Source organism: Bos taurus, chromosome Y (assembly GCF_002263795.3).
Source record: "Bos taurus isolate L1 Dominette 01449 registration number 42190680 breed Hereford chromosome Y, ARS-UCD2.0, whole genome shotgun sequence".
NCBI lineage: Eukaryota > Metazoa > Chordata > Mammalia > Artiodactyla > Bovidae > Bos > Bos taurus.
Window position 1 is genome coordinate 29840210 of NC_082638.1, and position 15153 is coordinate 29855362.

The 15153-nt window shown below is 38.0% G+C and overlaps 1 protein-coding gene across 1 annotated transcript; it reads right to left on the reverse strand.

Moving 5' to 3' along the window:
• Window positions 1-5917: 5917 nt before the first annotated feature.
• LOC132344677 (heat shock transcription factor, Y-linked-like) lies at window positions 5918-7666 on the reverse strand. Its single transcript, XM_059884317.1, has 2 exons — window positions 7157-7666; window positions 5918-6726 (listed from the first exon to the last, which is right to left on the reverse strand). Exons 1-2 carry the CDS (start codon window positions 7664-7666, stop codon window positions 5992-5994), a joined length of 1245 nt encoding a protein of 414 aa, XP_059740300.1. The 3' UTR covers window positions 5918-5991.
• Between the last annotated feature and the right edge of the window lie 7487 nt (window positions 7667-15153).

Consider the following 15153-nt stretch of genomic DNA (forward strand, 5'->3'; position numbering starts at 1 on the left):
AGAACTGGATTCTGGATATCTCTAAGGGCACCTCAGACTCAAAACTGCTATAATTCCTGTGCGTTCTTATAGCTGCCTGAGCCTGGGCATTTTTTTTTTTTTTTTTCGACCTCTTCTCAGCTTTGGATGTAATCCATAGACACAGGGTCTGCATCATTAATCCTGTGTATTTAATCTGCAGCATGCACAACTGGATGGAAGATTCCTAATCCTCTCTCTTAATGGCTCTGTCCCTGGGCCTCAGGTGTAAATTTCATCCTTCCTCACATGTGGTCACCAAATGTGTCTGACTTGAGACACTTGTGGTGCACTGGGGTCTGCCATGATGAGCACAGAAGGTTAAGGTACAGCTGCTTGGAATTCTGGAAACATGGTGGTGCTAGTTATGAATAGGAGCCAGCAGCCATAGGCAGAAGAGGTTTTGCCTGAATGGGATCCTTTTCTAGCCTGTGTTTGCAGGAGCATGAGTGGTACTTCTGCTGGTCTTTCTCTATTGCCTTATAGTAGGTGTTAACGGGTGGGAAGGTGAGGCGCTACCAAGGTATCTCTGCCTCCTGAGTGTGACACAGTACAGTCGCTTTGGCAGTTTGGGAATTCTCAAAAGGTATTCCCTGCTACACAATGACTTGTACCTGCTCCATCAGGCCATTTCCACATAGTCAACAGCAGTCCTCTCCCAGGATCCCTCTAAATCCCTTCTTAATTCCTTTTCACTCAGGTATGTCTGGAACCCACATGGGACACTCTGGTGAGCAGGGTCTTCTGCTATTTGATGCTGTGGGAGAACTATTGTCCTTGCAGAAGTATTATTTGTGATCCATTTATTGAGAGAGTTGCATTTCACATCTGCCTACATTTCTGCCTTCTTGGAACTTCTCAGTTTTTCCTGGAAAGCTCAATTATTATTTTTTCCTTGACAGAAAAACATGAAACATTAGTTGCCATGAATCAATCTGTTTGATGGGACATTGCTTACGTACACACGTAACTGGTACTACTTTGACTTTCAATATGCAATCAAGCATATTGTGTTGTCTTTTTTTCTTTCCCCCTTGGAAATTTCTCTTAATGAGGAATTGTCATCAGCATGAAGAAACGCAGAACTTTCCACATAAAATATAATAGCAAAATTGGGCTCAAAAAGGCAGCACTTGAATATCTCTAGCTATTTTTTGAACGTTCCTGACATTTTCCCAGCGTACAAATGTCTAACTTCAGATCTCAAAGCGCAATTCCATTCAGTAGATATCAAAGGTGAGACTTCCATGGGCATAATTTAATTATTGTATAATAAGATGGCAAGTTCATAGGAAATTACCAGTTGGTACTTGACTACTTGAAAAAAGAGAGAAAACGACAGCAATGACCAAAAAATAAAATTGAAAAAAAACAAAAAAACAGGAATGTGTAGTTAGTTATTTAATTATAAGAGGTACACATGAATTGATGTTTGTATCACAGAATAAGCAAGGAGATAGCATACAATCATCTATATCTGCTTAACTGTCTCTGCTAATGACTTGAACACTGTGGATCACACACAAACCAAAAAAAAGAAAGAAAGAAAGAAAGAAACATAATTTTGTAAAATTCTTAGAGATAAGAATACAAGAATACCTTATATGTCTCCTGGGAATCGTGTGTGCTAGTAAAGGTGCAGCAGTTAGAATTGGACAGGGGACAATGAACTAATTCAAAATTGGGAAAGGAACAAGTCAAAGCTATATATTGTTGTCCTGATTATTTAACTTCTGTGCAGAGAACACCATGAAAAAATAAAAATCTAGATGAATCTCAAATTAGAAACCGAATTTATGTGGGAGATATGAATAACCTTAGTTATCCCAGTGACAACACCAAAATGACAGAAGAAATATAATAATTAAGGCGCCTCTTGATGAAAGTATTATCTGTTTCAAATATAGACATCTGAAATGAGAGTCCTACATAAAAGATGAAATTCTCAGTTTCACATATGAAAACCTAGATAAAGATTTCAGGGTTTGAAACATGAAATTCTCCATTATTCACATATACAAATCTGGAGAAAGATTTTCCAACGTAAAGTACGAATTCTCTGTACATCATACATGAATGTACGGACACGAAATATTCTGCAGAAAATGTGGAATTTTTTTACATTAGAGTTATGAAAATATGGATGCAGATTCTTTGACAGGAAATACAAAAATGTCTGTTTCACATATCCACACATGGTCACATGAAACATGAATTTTTTCATATTTGTCATTTGAAAATATTTGTGAGGTCTTTCCTTCATGAAATATTGAATACTGTCTATTTCACATTTGAAAAACCTGTGTTAATTTTCCTACAAGAAATATAGAATTTTCCCACAGATTTTCATGCTTGGGCTCTGAAATTCTCTATCTTTTCATCAAGAATGTTTGGAAGGTATTCTGATATGAGATTCGGAATTCTGTGTATTTCCCATTTGACAATCTGGGGAGAAATGTTCTCATATGAAATATGAATTCTCAATTGTTCACATGTGAAACATTTTCCAGATTTGTACACATGAAAGAGAATTTCCCGTCATTCAGAAATTAAGATCTGAGCTAAACCGCAAACATCAAACAGCTATATTTCATGTATATCCTGAATACCATATAGAGTTTTCTGTATTTCTTTGATAAAAATCTGGGTGAAGATTTCCCTATAAGAAATAGGGAATAATATATTTTACACATGTAAAATCAAAACCCTTATGATTAGACAGTGGAATTGATAAATAGATGCAGGGGATTCTATCTGACAGATGAGTGCCTGAAGACCTATGGATGGAGGTTAGTGATATCGTATAGGAAAAAGTGATCAAGACCATCCACATGAAAAAGAAATGAAAAATGGTAAAGTTACGAGGCCTCACAAAGAGCTGAGAAGAGGAGCGAAGCTAAACAAAAAGGGGAAAAAGAAAACAATAACCCTGTATCAGATCAGATCAGATCAGTCACTCAGTCGTGTCCGACTCTTTGTGACCCCATGAATTGCAGCATGGCAGGCCTCTCTGTCCATCACCAATTCCCGGAGTTCACTGAGAGGAGAGAGCAAAAGAGACACAGATGTATATAACTGTCTTTTGGACTCTGTGGGAGAGGGAGAGGGTGGGATGATTTGGGAGAATGGCATTGAAACATGTATAATATCATATATGAAATGAGTCACCAGTCCAGGTTCCATGCACAATACTGGATGCTTGGGGCTGGTGCACTGGGATGACCCAGAGGGATGGTATGGGGATGGAGGAGGGAGGAGGTTTCAGGATGGGGAACACATGTATACCTGTGGAAGATTCATTTTGATATATGGCAAAACTAATATGATATTGTAAAATTAAAAAATAAAATAAAATAAAGCAAACCTTAGAGGGGAAAAATGAACATTCACAGTGTTGTGTAACTATTGACACTATTTCTGGAATGTTTTCATCATTCTTCCTGCCAGCCGTGTTAAAGGACAATTTTGCAACACCTATAAATGTTTTTATTTTATTTTAAAATGCAAAATATTTTGATTCATTGTTTTAATCAATTTGGAACATGTGTTCAAATAGAAAATAAATGTTAACTGCTTCCTCTCAATCTGTATTTATATAATAATAAATCTGGATAGCACATAAAAAGAAAAGAAAAGAAAATTTTACACATTTGGATGAAGATCCCCAAAGAATTGCAAGGAGAGGTAAAACCACCCTCAGTTATCAATGTCAATAAATAAAGCAAATCAATAGAACTGGAAAGTCTACTGATCTCTTCAAGAAAATCACAGATACCAAGGGAAAATGTCATGCAATCATGGGCACAATAAAGGACAGAAATGGTATGGATGTAGCCAAAACAGAAACTATTAAGAAGAGGTGGGAAGAATACATGGATGAAATGTGCACAAAAGATCTTCATGACCCAGTTAAGCACGATGGTGTGATCGTTCACCTGAGGACCCGATGTCCTGGAATGTGAAGTCTAGTGGGACTTAGGAAGCATAACGACAAACAAAGCTTGTGGAGGTGATGGAATTCAGTTGAGATATTTCAAATTCTAAAAGATGATGATATGAATGTGCTGCCCTCCATATGCCAGCAAATTTGGGAGACTCAGCAGTGGCCAGAGGACTGGAAATGGTCAGTTTTCATTCCAACCACAAAGAAAGGCAAGCCAAAGAATGTCCAAACTACCACTTAATTGCACATGTCTGACACACTTGCCCAGAACTGCTCAGAATTCCCCAAGCCAGGCTTCAACAGAATGTGAACCATGAGCTCCCAGATGTTCAAGCTGGATTTATAAAGGGCAGAGGAACCCGAGATTCAATTGTCAACACCCATTGGGTCCTCCAAAAGGCAAGAGAACTCCAGGAAAGCAGCTACTCTTATTTGACTATGCCAAAGACTTTGACTGACACAACAAAACGACACACACACAAAAAGTCACATCAAAACGTGGAATATTCTTCCAAACATCAGAATACATGCCTCCTGAGAATTCTTACATCCATGTAAATAAAATAAATATTTATCAACTTGGAAAATTTTCTCAGTCAATAGGAAAGGTGAATTATGATAGTAGTGCAGGTTATAGAATGTTGTTGAGTAATGTGTAGAGCATTTGATTGGTTATTACATTTCTTTATTGATAATTCAGTAAGCACTTAAAATGTGTCATTTTCAGGCTCTATGTTTCAGCTGTTGTGAAAGATACATAAAGAGGGTAGACCCAAAACACATTGAAGATATCTGTACTCTCCTTCATAGAAGGGCAAACAGTAGTTCCTTCCAACCGCAAGAAATAGTTGAGACAAAGTTGTTAGAAGGGGCTTAGCATAAGGTAAGGTAAGGTTAGGTAAGTCACTTCAGCTGTGTTTGACTCTAGGCGACCCCATAGACGGCAGCCCAACAGGCCCCCACATCCCTGGGATTCTCCAGGCAAGAACACTGGAGTGGGTTGCCATTTTCTTCTCCAATGCATGAAAGTGAAAAGTGAAAGTGAAGTCGCTGAGTCGTATCCAACTCTTAGCGACCCCATGGACTGCAGCCTACCTGGCTCCTCTGACCATAGGATTTTCCAGGCAAGAGTACTGGAGCGTGGTGTCATTGCCCTCTCCGAGGGCTTAGCATGACTGAAAATAATTTGTGATTGTAGCTTCAGAAGAGAAAGATAATGAAATGACTAAAGAAAACAGATATCATGTCTTCCAAGAACTTTGTAACCATGCTGATGTGCTGCAGTAATGACCAGGAATTTATTCTGTCTCTATGGGGACAGATAAGCAACATCTAAACCTGCATTTGAAATTATAGGGTGGAATCTTGGTGTCAGGAAATGAAGACGTACCTTAAGGACAGCAGCGCAAAAATGACCCTATAGAATACCACTTGTAAAGTACCTAACGTGTGCTGACCATGGGCCAGTCACTGATTATATCATGCTATCTTTTCTATCACAGTGATGGTATAATTGTGATCATGATTTTGGATGTACTACAATATCTATATTTTCAGGGACAAAATTAATTTCTATAATGAAAACAATCTGCTGTCTAATCTTTAAGACTCTACCAGTAACTAATAGAATATAATATGTGAATGTGCTGAAGATCATACTGTGTATTTTTATTTATCTAATTTTATTTGCATCTCTTTCTTCACCCATACCATCCTAATTTAGACACCCCTTCATTTCAGCAGGGATGATTTCAGAAATCACTTTACATCCATTACCTCTTTTCCCTTGCTTCTCATTTTCTTGCTTACAAATATTATATCAGGTGTCATTTACCTAGGATGCATAACGAATGCTTTCTTGAACTGAAGAGTTTGGAATACCATGCAGTAAAATAGTAAACCAATGAACTAAAGCCTCATTTTCTCTTCTTTGTTTAAAAATTGAAAATGAAACTATGAAGATGAACATGTAAATTTATTGTTCAAATGCAGGAATGGTAGGTATTTGTTGACATCTCCCAAAGTAACGTTCAATCTTCCTTAGGCTCCATAATCTGACACGTATTTGATAGGTCAGTTTTAATTAGCATGGTTTCCATATAATGGTGATTGTTAATGAGTTGACTTGAAAGAGAGGAAGCAGATGTGTAAGTGCTTGTTGGCACTGAGAACCACGAGTTGCCTGTCTCTTGCAGGTTAGGAAAAGGATTGTCATGGCCTGACATATTGCTATGCCTGACTGGAAATTTAGAAGGCTCCACCATCAGTCCAGAATAAGTGCTCTGTAATGGGGATACAATGTGGTTCTGAGAAGTAGATGTAGTTGTAGTAGCAAAGTCCTCAATGGGGCCATTTACTTGAGTGTAGCTGCTATGTGAATGCCAATTAAAAATGCTCAACTTTTTTAAAACAGCAGGTTGATTTACCAAAATCTGTTCTGTTTGTCTAACCGATATTGGTGATGGGTGGTTAGGTAAGTCACATGGAGATAGGGCATTTGTATTAGTGACAATCTGGATGGTATGAGGCTTTTGTATGAAAGGCACAGGTAAACTTGTGGAGGCTGAAAATGCGCTCTCTCTACTAATTTCTGGAATAAATTCAGAGTTACGATCATCTTCGTTGACACTTGCTTTAACATGCTTCTTGTTATCTTGCACTAATGAAGATATTTGAGACACATTATTAATCCCAACTCTTCTTTGCACTCTTAATAAAAGTTGAGGATGACCTCTTTTGAAATTTGGATTATAGTAGGTCTGTAACTAAAATCAAAGGATTACATTATTTAGTTTCTTTATAAACCAAGGTAAAACTGACAAGCAAAGCTAAGTTATAAAAATGTATTCCTTTAATGAAACCAACTAAATAGCATCAAATAAAACACCTCCATTAGTAGTTTAACAGGTAACATGTTAGAAAGAATACGATCCTCAATGAAAAATATATTTTATATATACAGTAAATACCACTTTAAGTTGCTTCAGGACTTATATCTGGTTTCACAGTGCTAGGAAAGTTTGTCAAACATCCAATATTTTAACATATCCAGCTGTTCTCAACTTCAAAAAATAAAACTTTTTAACGATTTGTTAGCTCAAGTTTAAATTCGGTTTTAGCTACATATGTAAATGTGCTTTCTAGGTCACATGATTTCATCTTACATATTGCCAATAAGTGAAAATGTTGGAATACCTTACTCAAAAGAGAGATGTTGTTTTCTTCTTCCAGAAAGACAGGTAGTGAAGCAGATCTTTGAAAAGTTTGTCGCTTTTTACTAAATCCATAAAGGTTAAGCTGTCGAATTAAACTCTTCATACTCTTGGTTTCAAATATTCTGAAAGGTGCCTTTCTTTCCAAGACTTCTTTCTTAAAGAGTTCTTCGTGGATCACTATACATGTGCCTCTCTCATCCCACCAAATAGATTCAAACTGATCACTTTCAACTATATTCCAAAGTTTTTGTGGAAAGGTGAGTGAAAAAAAATTAGTCACCTCATCTGTTTCAGATACAGAATATTTGTAGCATGGCCTTTTTATCACAAGATCCTCAGACAAAGCCTGAAAAGCATATTCTTCAATCATAGATCTCAAAACTGAGTCCCTAGTAAGTGTATAATCATACAAAGATCTAATGGAGGTTTCTGAATCAGTTGATTCATCCTTAGGAGGCCCATCTTGAATTTCTGAAGGTATATGTGCCATCTCAGAGAAATCTTTCTTCAGATCCTTTTCTCATTTGTCTGATTTTACTGACCACTACTTCAAAAATTGCTTGGCTGGCCAACAGAGAGAAACTCTCTAGACCATCGCAGAGGTCCTCAAAGTCAAAAGGCTGTGACATCACAAAATCACTTGTCTCCTAGCAATCAAAGGGTAGCTGTGACATCACAAAATCACTGGTCTCCTAGACATTGAAAGGTGATGTTCAGCTAGGGTTTACTTCAGCATCAACTTAAAAATACAGCCTGCTTACAGAAATAGTAACCAAAACCATGAAGCATGCAAAATCTCATTCCTAAAGAATTTTTACACAGAAAAATCACATCAATAAATCTACTTGGTTTCTGAAATACAAGTGATTTATCACCCTTTTATACACACATTTTTCATATTCAGTACTGTTACCCAAGCAAAATTGGTCTACTGGCCTCTGCAATAAAATCTTTTAACTGTCTGGTTTCAACTACTCTGTGGTCTCTGTACTTAACTTTCAGCCTGGCTGGGGCTTTGGCATCTCTAAAACTGTTCATAGGATAATGCTCAGGATGTTATTGATGGCCCTTGAGGAGGAACTAAAGACCCTTGAATTTGACTAATGGCTAAATCATTATTATTCTCTATCACTTGACTATTATCCTTAGATTCTGTCTTTTCTAGCCTCACTGTTTAAAATTACTTTTTTTATTGTTTTGTGTGTATTTTATTTTATTATTTTTTATTTGATTTTTTAACTTTACAATATTGTCCTGGTTTTGCCATACATCAACATGAATCCGCCACAGGTATACATGTGTTCCCCATCCTGAAACCTCCTCCCTCCTCCCTCCCCATACCATCCCTCTGGGTCGTCCCAGCACACCAGCCCCAAACATCCAGTATCGTGCATCGAACCTGAACTGGTGACTCGTTCATACATGATATTATACATGCTTCAATGTCATTCTACCAAATCATCTCACCCTCTACCTCTCCCAAGAGTCCAAAAGACTGTTCTATACATCAGTGTCTCTTTTGCTGTCTCATATACAGAGTTATTGTTACCATCTTTTAAATTCCATATATATGTGTTAGTATACTGTATTGGTGTTTTTCTTTCTGGCTTACTTCACTCTGTATAATAGGTTCCAGTTTCATCCACCTCATTAGAACTGATTGAAATTTATTCTTTTTAATGGCTGAGTAACACTCCATTGTATATATGCACCACAGCTTTCTCATTCATTCATCTGCTGATGGACATCTAGGTTGCTTCCATGTCCTGGCTACTAGAAACAGTGCTGCGATGAACATTGGGGTACACGTGTCTCTTTCAATTCTGGTTTTCTCAGTGTGTATGCCCAGCAGTGGGATTGCTGGATTATAAGGCAGTTCTATTTCCAGTTTTTTAAGGAATCTCCACACTGTTCTCCATAGTGGCTGTACTACTTTGCATTCCCAGCAACAGTGTAAGAGGGTTCCCTTTTCTCCACATCCTCTCCAACATTGATTGCTTGTGGACTTTTGGATCGCACCCATTCTGACTGGTGTGAAATTGAACACCAGGAGGTCTACAATCTCCTACCTCTTTCTCTCGGTTTTCATACTTTTCAGTCTTCAGAAGGGACTGCTTAGAACACGAAAGGAAATAAAGTGTTGGACTTAGAACTCAATCATAAATGTGACAGAAAATCTCAGTTGCAGGTTCGATTTCTTTTTCAGGTTTTCCAGCTCTTGGAGTGTTTCAATCAGCAACAACTTTGGCTATTTCCTGCTGAGATGGAGCCTGGAGTTGGAAATAATTCTGAAATCTAAGCTTGGCATCAATATTTTCTCTTATGAAAATATACTTCTATATTTTATATATGATATATATGTATATATAAGTCTATATCTGTCTATTTTTGTCAAAACTGGACAAAAATTTGAAAATTGGTAGATCTTTATTAAAAGCAGAGAGGTGAGTGATATAAAAGAGTCCTCATATTTTACATTCAGCCAAGAAAACATATTTTGAAGTATTTCCGCTTACATATATTCAACAACCGAGTCGACTTTTTAATCATTCTTCATTTGGGTTTTAATTTTTTTCCATTTCTATTAAATCTAACAGGAGTTAAAAGCCATTGCACCTTTTTTATACACACACTCATACACACAGGTGTATATATGTCAAAATATAATTTTATGCAACACTATTTAGGTGGCCAAACTCATTGCTTGCTCCCAAGATCTTAAATAAACTGTTTGGGAAGCCTTACATTACTTAATAATTTTCTGGCTGAACAATTCAGATCCTGTTGCTGAAAAGCTCTCCTTTAATCTCGCTCATCTTCCACAATTCTTTCTGTAATAAGAGGTAGGGCTCATACTTATGGGGACACCTTGAACGCATAAAATCACAACTCTCATTTACTTAGATATATTGTTCAAAGAACGCTGTTGCTCTCCTCACATTGGACACAACTTTATTTTATTTATTTTCAATATAAATATATGTATTTTAATTGGAGTCTAATTGCTTTACAATATTGTACTGGTTTTGCCATACATAAATATGAATCTGCCACAGGTATACATGTGTGCCACCTCCCTCCTCATATCATCCCTCCTGGTTATCCCAGTGCACCAGCCCCAAGCATCCTGTATCATGCATTGAACCTGGACTGCCAGTTTGGTGACCTATGTTATTATACATGTGTCAGTGCCATTCTCCCAAATCATACCAACCTAGCCGTCTCCCAGAGCTCAAAAGACTGTTTTATACATCTGTGTCTTTTTTGCATTCTCACATACATGGTTATCGTTATCATCTTTCTAAATTCCACATATATGTGTTAGTTTATTCTATTGGTGTTTTTCTTTCTGGCTAACTTCATTCTGTATAATAGGCTCCAGTTTCATCCACCCCATTAGAACTGACTGAAATGTATTCCTTTTAATGGCTGAGTAATACTCCATTATGTATATATCCCACAGATTTCTTATCCATTCATCCACTAATGGACATCTAGGTTGCTTCCATGTCCTGGCTATTAGAAACAGTGCTGTGATGAACATCGGGGTACACATGTCTCTTTCAATTCTGGTTTCCTTGGTGTGTATGCACAGCAGTGGGATTGTTGGGTCTTATGGCAGTTCTATTTGAAGGTTGTTTTTTTTTTTTTTTAAAGAATCTAAACAGTGTTCTCCATAGTGGCTGTACTAGTTTGCATTCCCACCAACAGTGTAAGAGGGTTCCTTCTTCTCCACACCTTATCCAGCATTTATTGCTTGTAGACTTTTGGAGCACAACCAATCTGACTGGCATGAAAAGGTACCTCATTGTGGTTTTGATTTTCATTTCTCTGATAATGAGTGATGTTGAGCATCTTTTCATGTGTTTGTTAGCTATCTGTATGTCTTCTTTGAAGAAATGTCTGTTTAGTTCTTTGGCCAATTTTTTCATTGAGTCGTTTATTTTCCTGGAATTGAGCTTCAGGAGTTGCTTGTATATTTTTGACATTAATTCTTTGTCAGTTGCTTCAGTTCAGTTCAGTTCAGTTGTTCAGTCATGTCCGACTCTTTGCGACCCCATGAATTGCAGCACGACAGGCCTCCCTATCCATCTCCAACTCCTGGAGTTCAACAAACTCACGTCCATCGACTTGGTGATGCCAACCACCATCTCATCCTCTCTCGTCCTCTTCTCCTCCTGACCTCAATCCCTCCCAGCATCAGAGTCTTTACCAGTGAGTCAAATCGTCACAGGAGGTGGCCAAAGTACTGGAGTTTCAGCTTTAGCATCATTCCTTCCAAGGAACACCCAGGACTAAACTCCTGTAGGATGGACTGGATGGATCTCTTACATCAAGAGTCTTTTCCAGCACTACAGTTCAAAAGCATCAATTCTTCCATGCTCAGCTTTCTTCACAGTCCTACTCTCACATCCATACATGACTACAGGAAAAACCATAGCCCTGACTAGATGGACCATTGTTGGCAACGTAATGTCTCTGCTTTTGAATATGCTATCAAGGTGGGTCACAACGTTCCTTCCAAGGAGTGTCTTTTAATTTCATGGCTGCAGACACCAACTGCAGTGATTTTGGAGCCCCAAAAAATAAAGTTTGACACTGTTTCCCCATCTATTTCCCATGACATGATGGGACCAGTTGCCATGATTTTCATTTTCTGAATGTTGAGCTTGAAGCCAACTTTTTCACTCTCCTCTTTCACTTTGATCAAGAGTCATTTTAGTTCCTCTTCACTTTCTGCCAGAAGGATGGTATCATCTGCATATCTGAGGTTATTGATATTTCTCTTGGCAATCTTGATTCCACCTTGTGCTTCCTCCAGCCCTGTGTTTCTCATGATGTACTCTGCATATAAGTTAAACAAGCAGGGTGACAATATACAGCCTAGACATACTCCTTTTCCTATTTGGAACCAGTATGTGTTCCATGTACAGTTCTAACTGTTGCTTCCTGACCTGCATATAGGTTTCTCAAGAGTCAGGTCAGGTGGTCTGGTATTCCCATCTCTTTCAGAATTTTCCACAGTTTATTGTGATCCACACACTCAAAGGCTTCCACATAGACAATAAAGCAGAAACAGATGAATTTCTGGAACTCTCTTGCTTTTTCAATGATCCAGCAGATGTTGGCAACTTGATCTCTGGTTCCTCTGCCTTTTGTAAAACCAGCTTGAACATCTGGAAGTTCACAATTCACATATTGCTGAAGCCTGGCTTGGAGAATTTTGAGCATTTCTTTACTAGCATGTGAGATGAGTGCAATTGCATGGTGATGTGAGAATTCTTCGGCATTGCCTTTCTTTGGGATTGGAATGAAAACTGACCTTTTCGAGTCCTTTGGCCACTGCTGAGTTTTCCAAATATGCTGCCATATTGAGTGCAGCACTTTCACAGCATCATTAAAAGGGGCCAATAGCTCTAAATAGACATTTCTTTAAAGAAGACATATGGATGTCTAATAAACATATGAAATATGCTTAACATCATTCATCATTAGATAAATGAAAATTAAAATTGTAATGAGCAGTCATCTCACACTGTTCAGAGTGGCCATCACCAGAAATTCTACAAGCAAGAAATCCTGGAAAGGCTGTGGAGAAAAGTTAACCCTAATACACTGTTGCCCGTAACACAAACTGGTACAACCTGTATTCAGAACAGTTTGGAGATTCCTTGAGAAACTTGGACTAGACCTGTCATATGACCCAGAAACCCCACTTCTTTGCATATACCCAGAGGGAATTAGGATGGAACATAACACATGTACCCCAATGTTTATTGAAATTGCCTTTACAATAGCTATGACATGGAAGTAATCTAGATGCACATCAGCAGATGAATATATAAGGAAGTTGTGGTATATATACAAACGAAATATTACTCAGCTACAGAAAGGCATATATTTGTGTCACTTTTAATGAGGCAGTTCAACCTACAGCCTATTATTCAGAGGGAAAAAAGTTAGAGAGAGGCAAATATTGCTCATTAATGCATATAAATTGGATTTAGGAAGACAGTAACAATAACCCTACCCACGTGGAGGTTAGTAAAGAAGACCCACATATAAATAACAGAATCTTAGACTGGGATGATTTGAGAACATAGCATTGAAACAGGTATATTACCATATATAAAAGAGATGATCAGTGCAAGTTCAGCATATGAAAGATGCACCCAACTCTTGTGCTGTGGAAGAACCCAGAATCATGGGGTAATAAGGAAGGTTTGAGTTGTGTTCAGGATAGGGAGATACATATTTTCATGTGGCTGGTTCATGTTGATCTATATGTCAAAAACCATCACAGTAATACATAGTAATTCTATTCCAATTAAATAAATCATTTTTGTTAGAAGAAATTTTAAAAAAATGTATTTAGAAATAGCATGGACATGATCCAGAATACAACCTCAACAGTTGTTTTATACCTACTCAAGAAAGTGCTGTGATGAACATTGGGGCAGCACTGTTTATAATAGCCAGGACATGGAAGCAACCTAGGTGTCCATCAGCAGATGAATGGATAAGAAAGCTGTGGTACATATACACAATGGAGTATTACTCAGCCATTAGAAAGAATAAATTTCAATCAGTTCTAATGAGGTGGATGAAACTGGAGCCTATTATACAGAGTGAAGTAAGCCAGAAGGAAAAACACCAATACAGTATACTAATGCATATATATGGAATTTAGAAAGATGATAACAATAACCCTGTGTACGAGACAGCAAAAGAGACACTGATGTATAGAAGAGTCTTATGGACTTTGTGGGAGAGGGAGAGGGTGGGAAGATTTGGGAGAATGGCATTGAAACATGTAAAATATCCTGTAAGAAATGAGATGCCAGTCCAGGTTCGATGCACGATACTGGATGTTTGTGGCTAGTGCACTGGGACGACCCAGAGGGATGGTATGGGGAGGGAGGAGGGAGGAGGGTTCAGGATGGGGAACACATGTATACCTGTAGTGGATTCATTTTGATATTTGTCAAAACTAATACAATTATGTAAAGTTTAAAAATAAAATACAATTAAAAAAAAAAGAAAGTGGACTTAGGGCCCTTCCCCCCAGCCCATGACCCGCCTCCGGCCCCCGCCCTCCAAGTCCAACCTCCAATCTGTTTAATAAGAAGGCGCCTGTGTATGGCAGAGCTGGTGTGAGACGAAGAGTCAATCCTTCCCAGCCACCGGGATAATCAAGAGTTTGGCGGGACCTTCAAGCACACACCGAGATAATGAGGAGCCAGATGAAAAGCACAGACTCTGGCGCTGAAATGGATTAATAAGGAACTTAGTGATTTGGCCCGTGACCCTCCAGCACAATGTTCTGCAGGTCCAGTTGGGGATGATATGTTTCATTGGCAAGCCACAATTATGGGACCTAATGACAGCCCTTATCAAGGCGGTGTATTCTTTTTGACAATTCATTTTCCTACAGACTACCCCTTCAAACTACCTAAGGTTGCATTTACAACAAGAATTTATCATCCAAATATTAACAATAATGGCAGCATTTGTCTCGATATTCTAAGATCACAGTGGTCTCCTGCTTTAATTATTTCTAAAGTTCTTTTATCCATTTGTTCACTGCTATGTGATCCAAACCCAGATGACCCCCTAGTGCCAGAGATTGCATGGATGTATAAAACAGACAGAGATAAGTACAACAGAGTATCTCGGGAATGGACTCAGAAGTATGCCATGTGATGCTTAAAGTCAGACTAACCTGCATTATAGCTGGAATAAACTTTAAATTACTGTTTGTTTGTTTGTTTTATTTTCTTATCTGGCTGCTCCCTTATCAGACCTCATCTTTTTTAATTTTATTTTTTGTTTACCTCCCTCCATTCATTCACATGCTCATCTGAGAAGACTTAAGTTCTTCCAGCTTTGGACAATAACTGCTTTTAGAAACTGTAAAGTAGTTACAAGAGAACAGTTGCCCAAGATTCAAAATTAAAAAAAAAAAAATGGAGCATG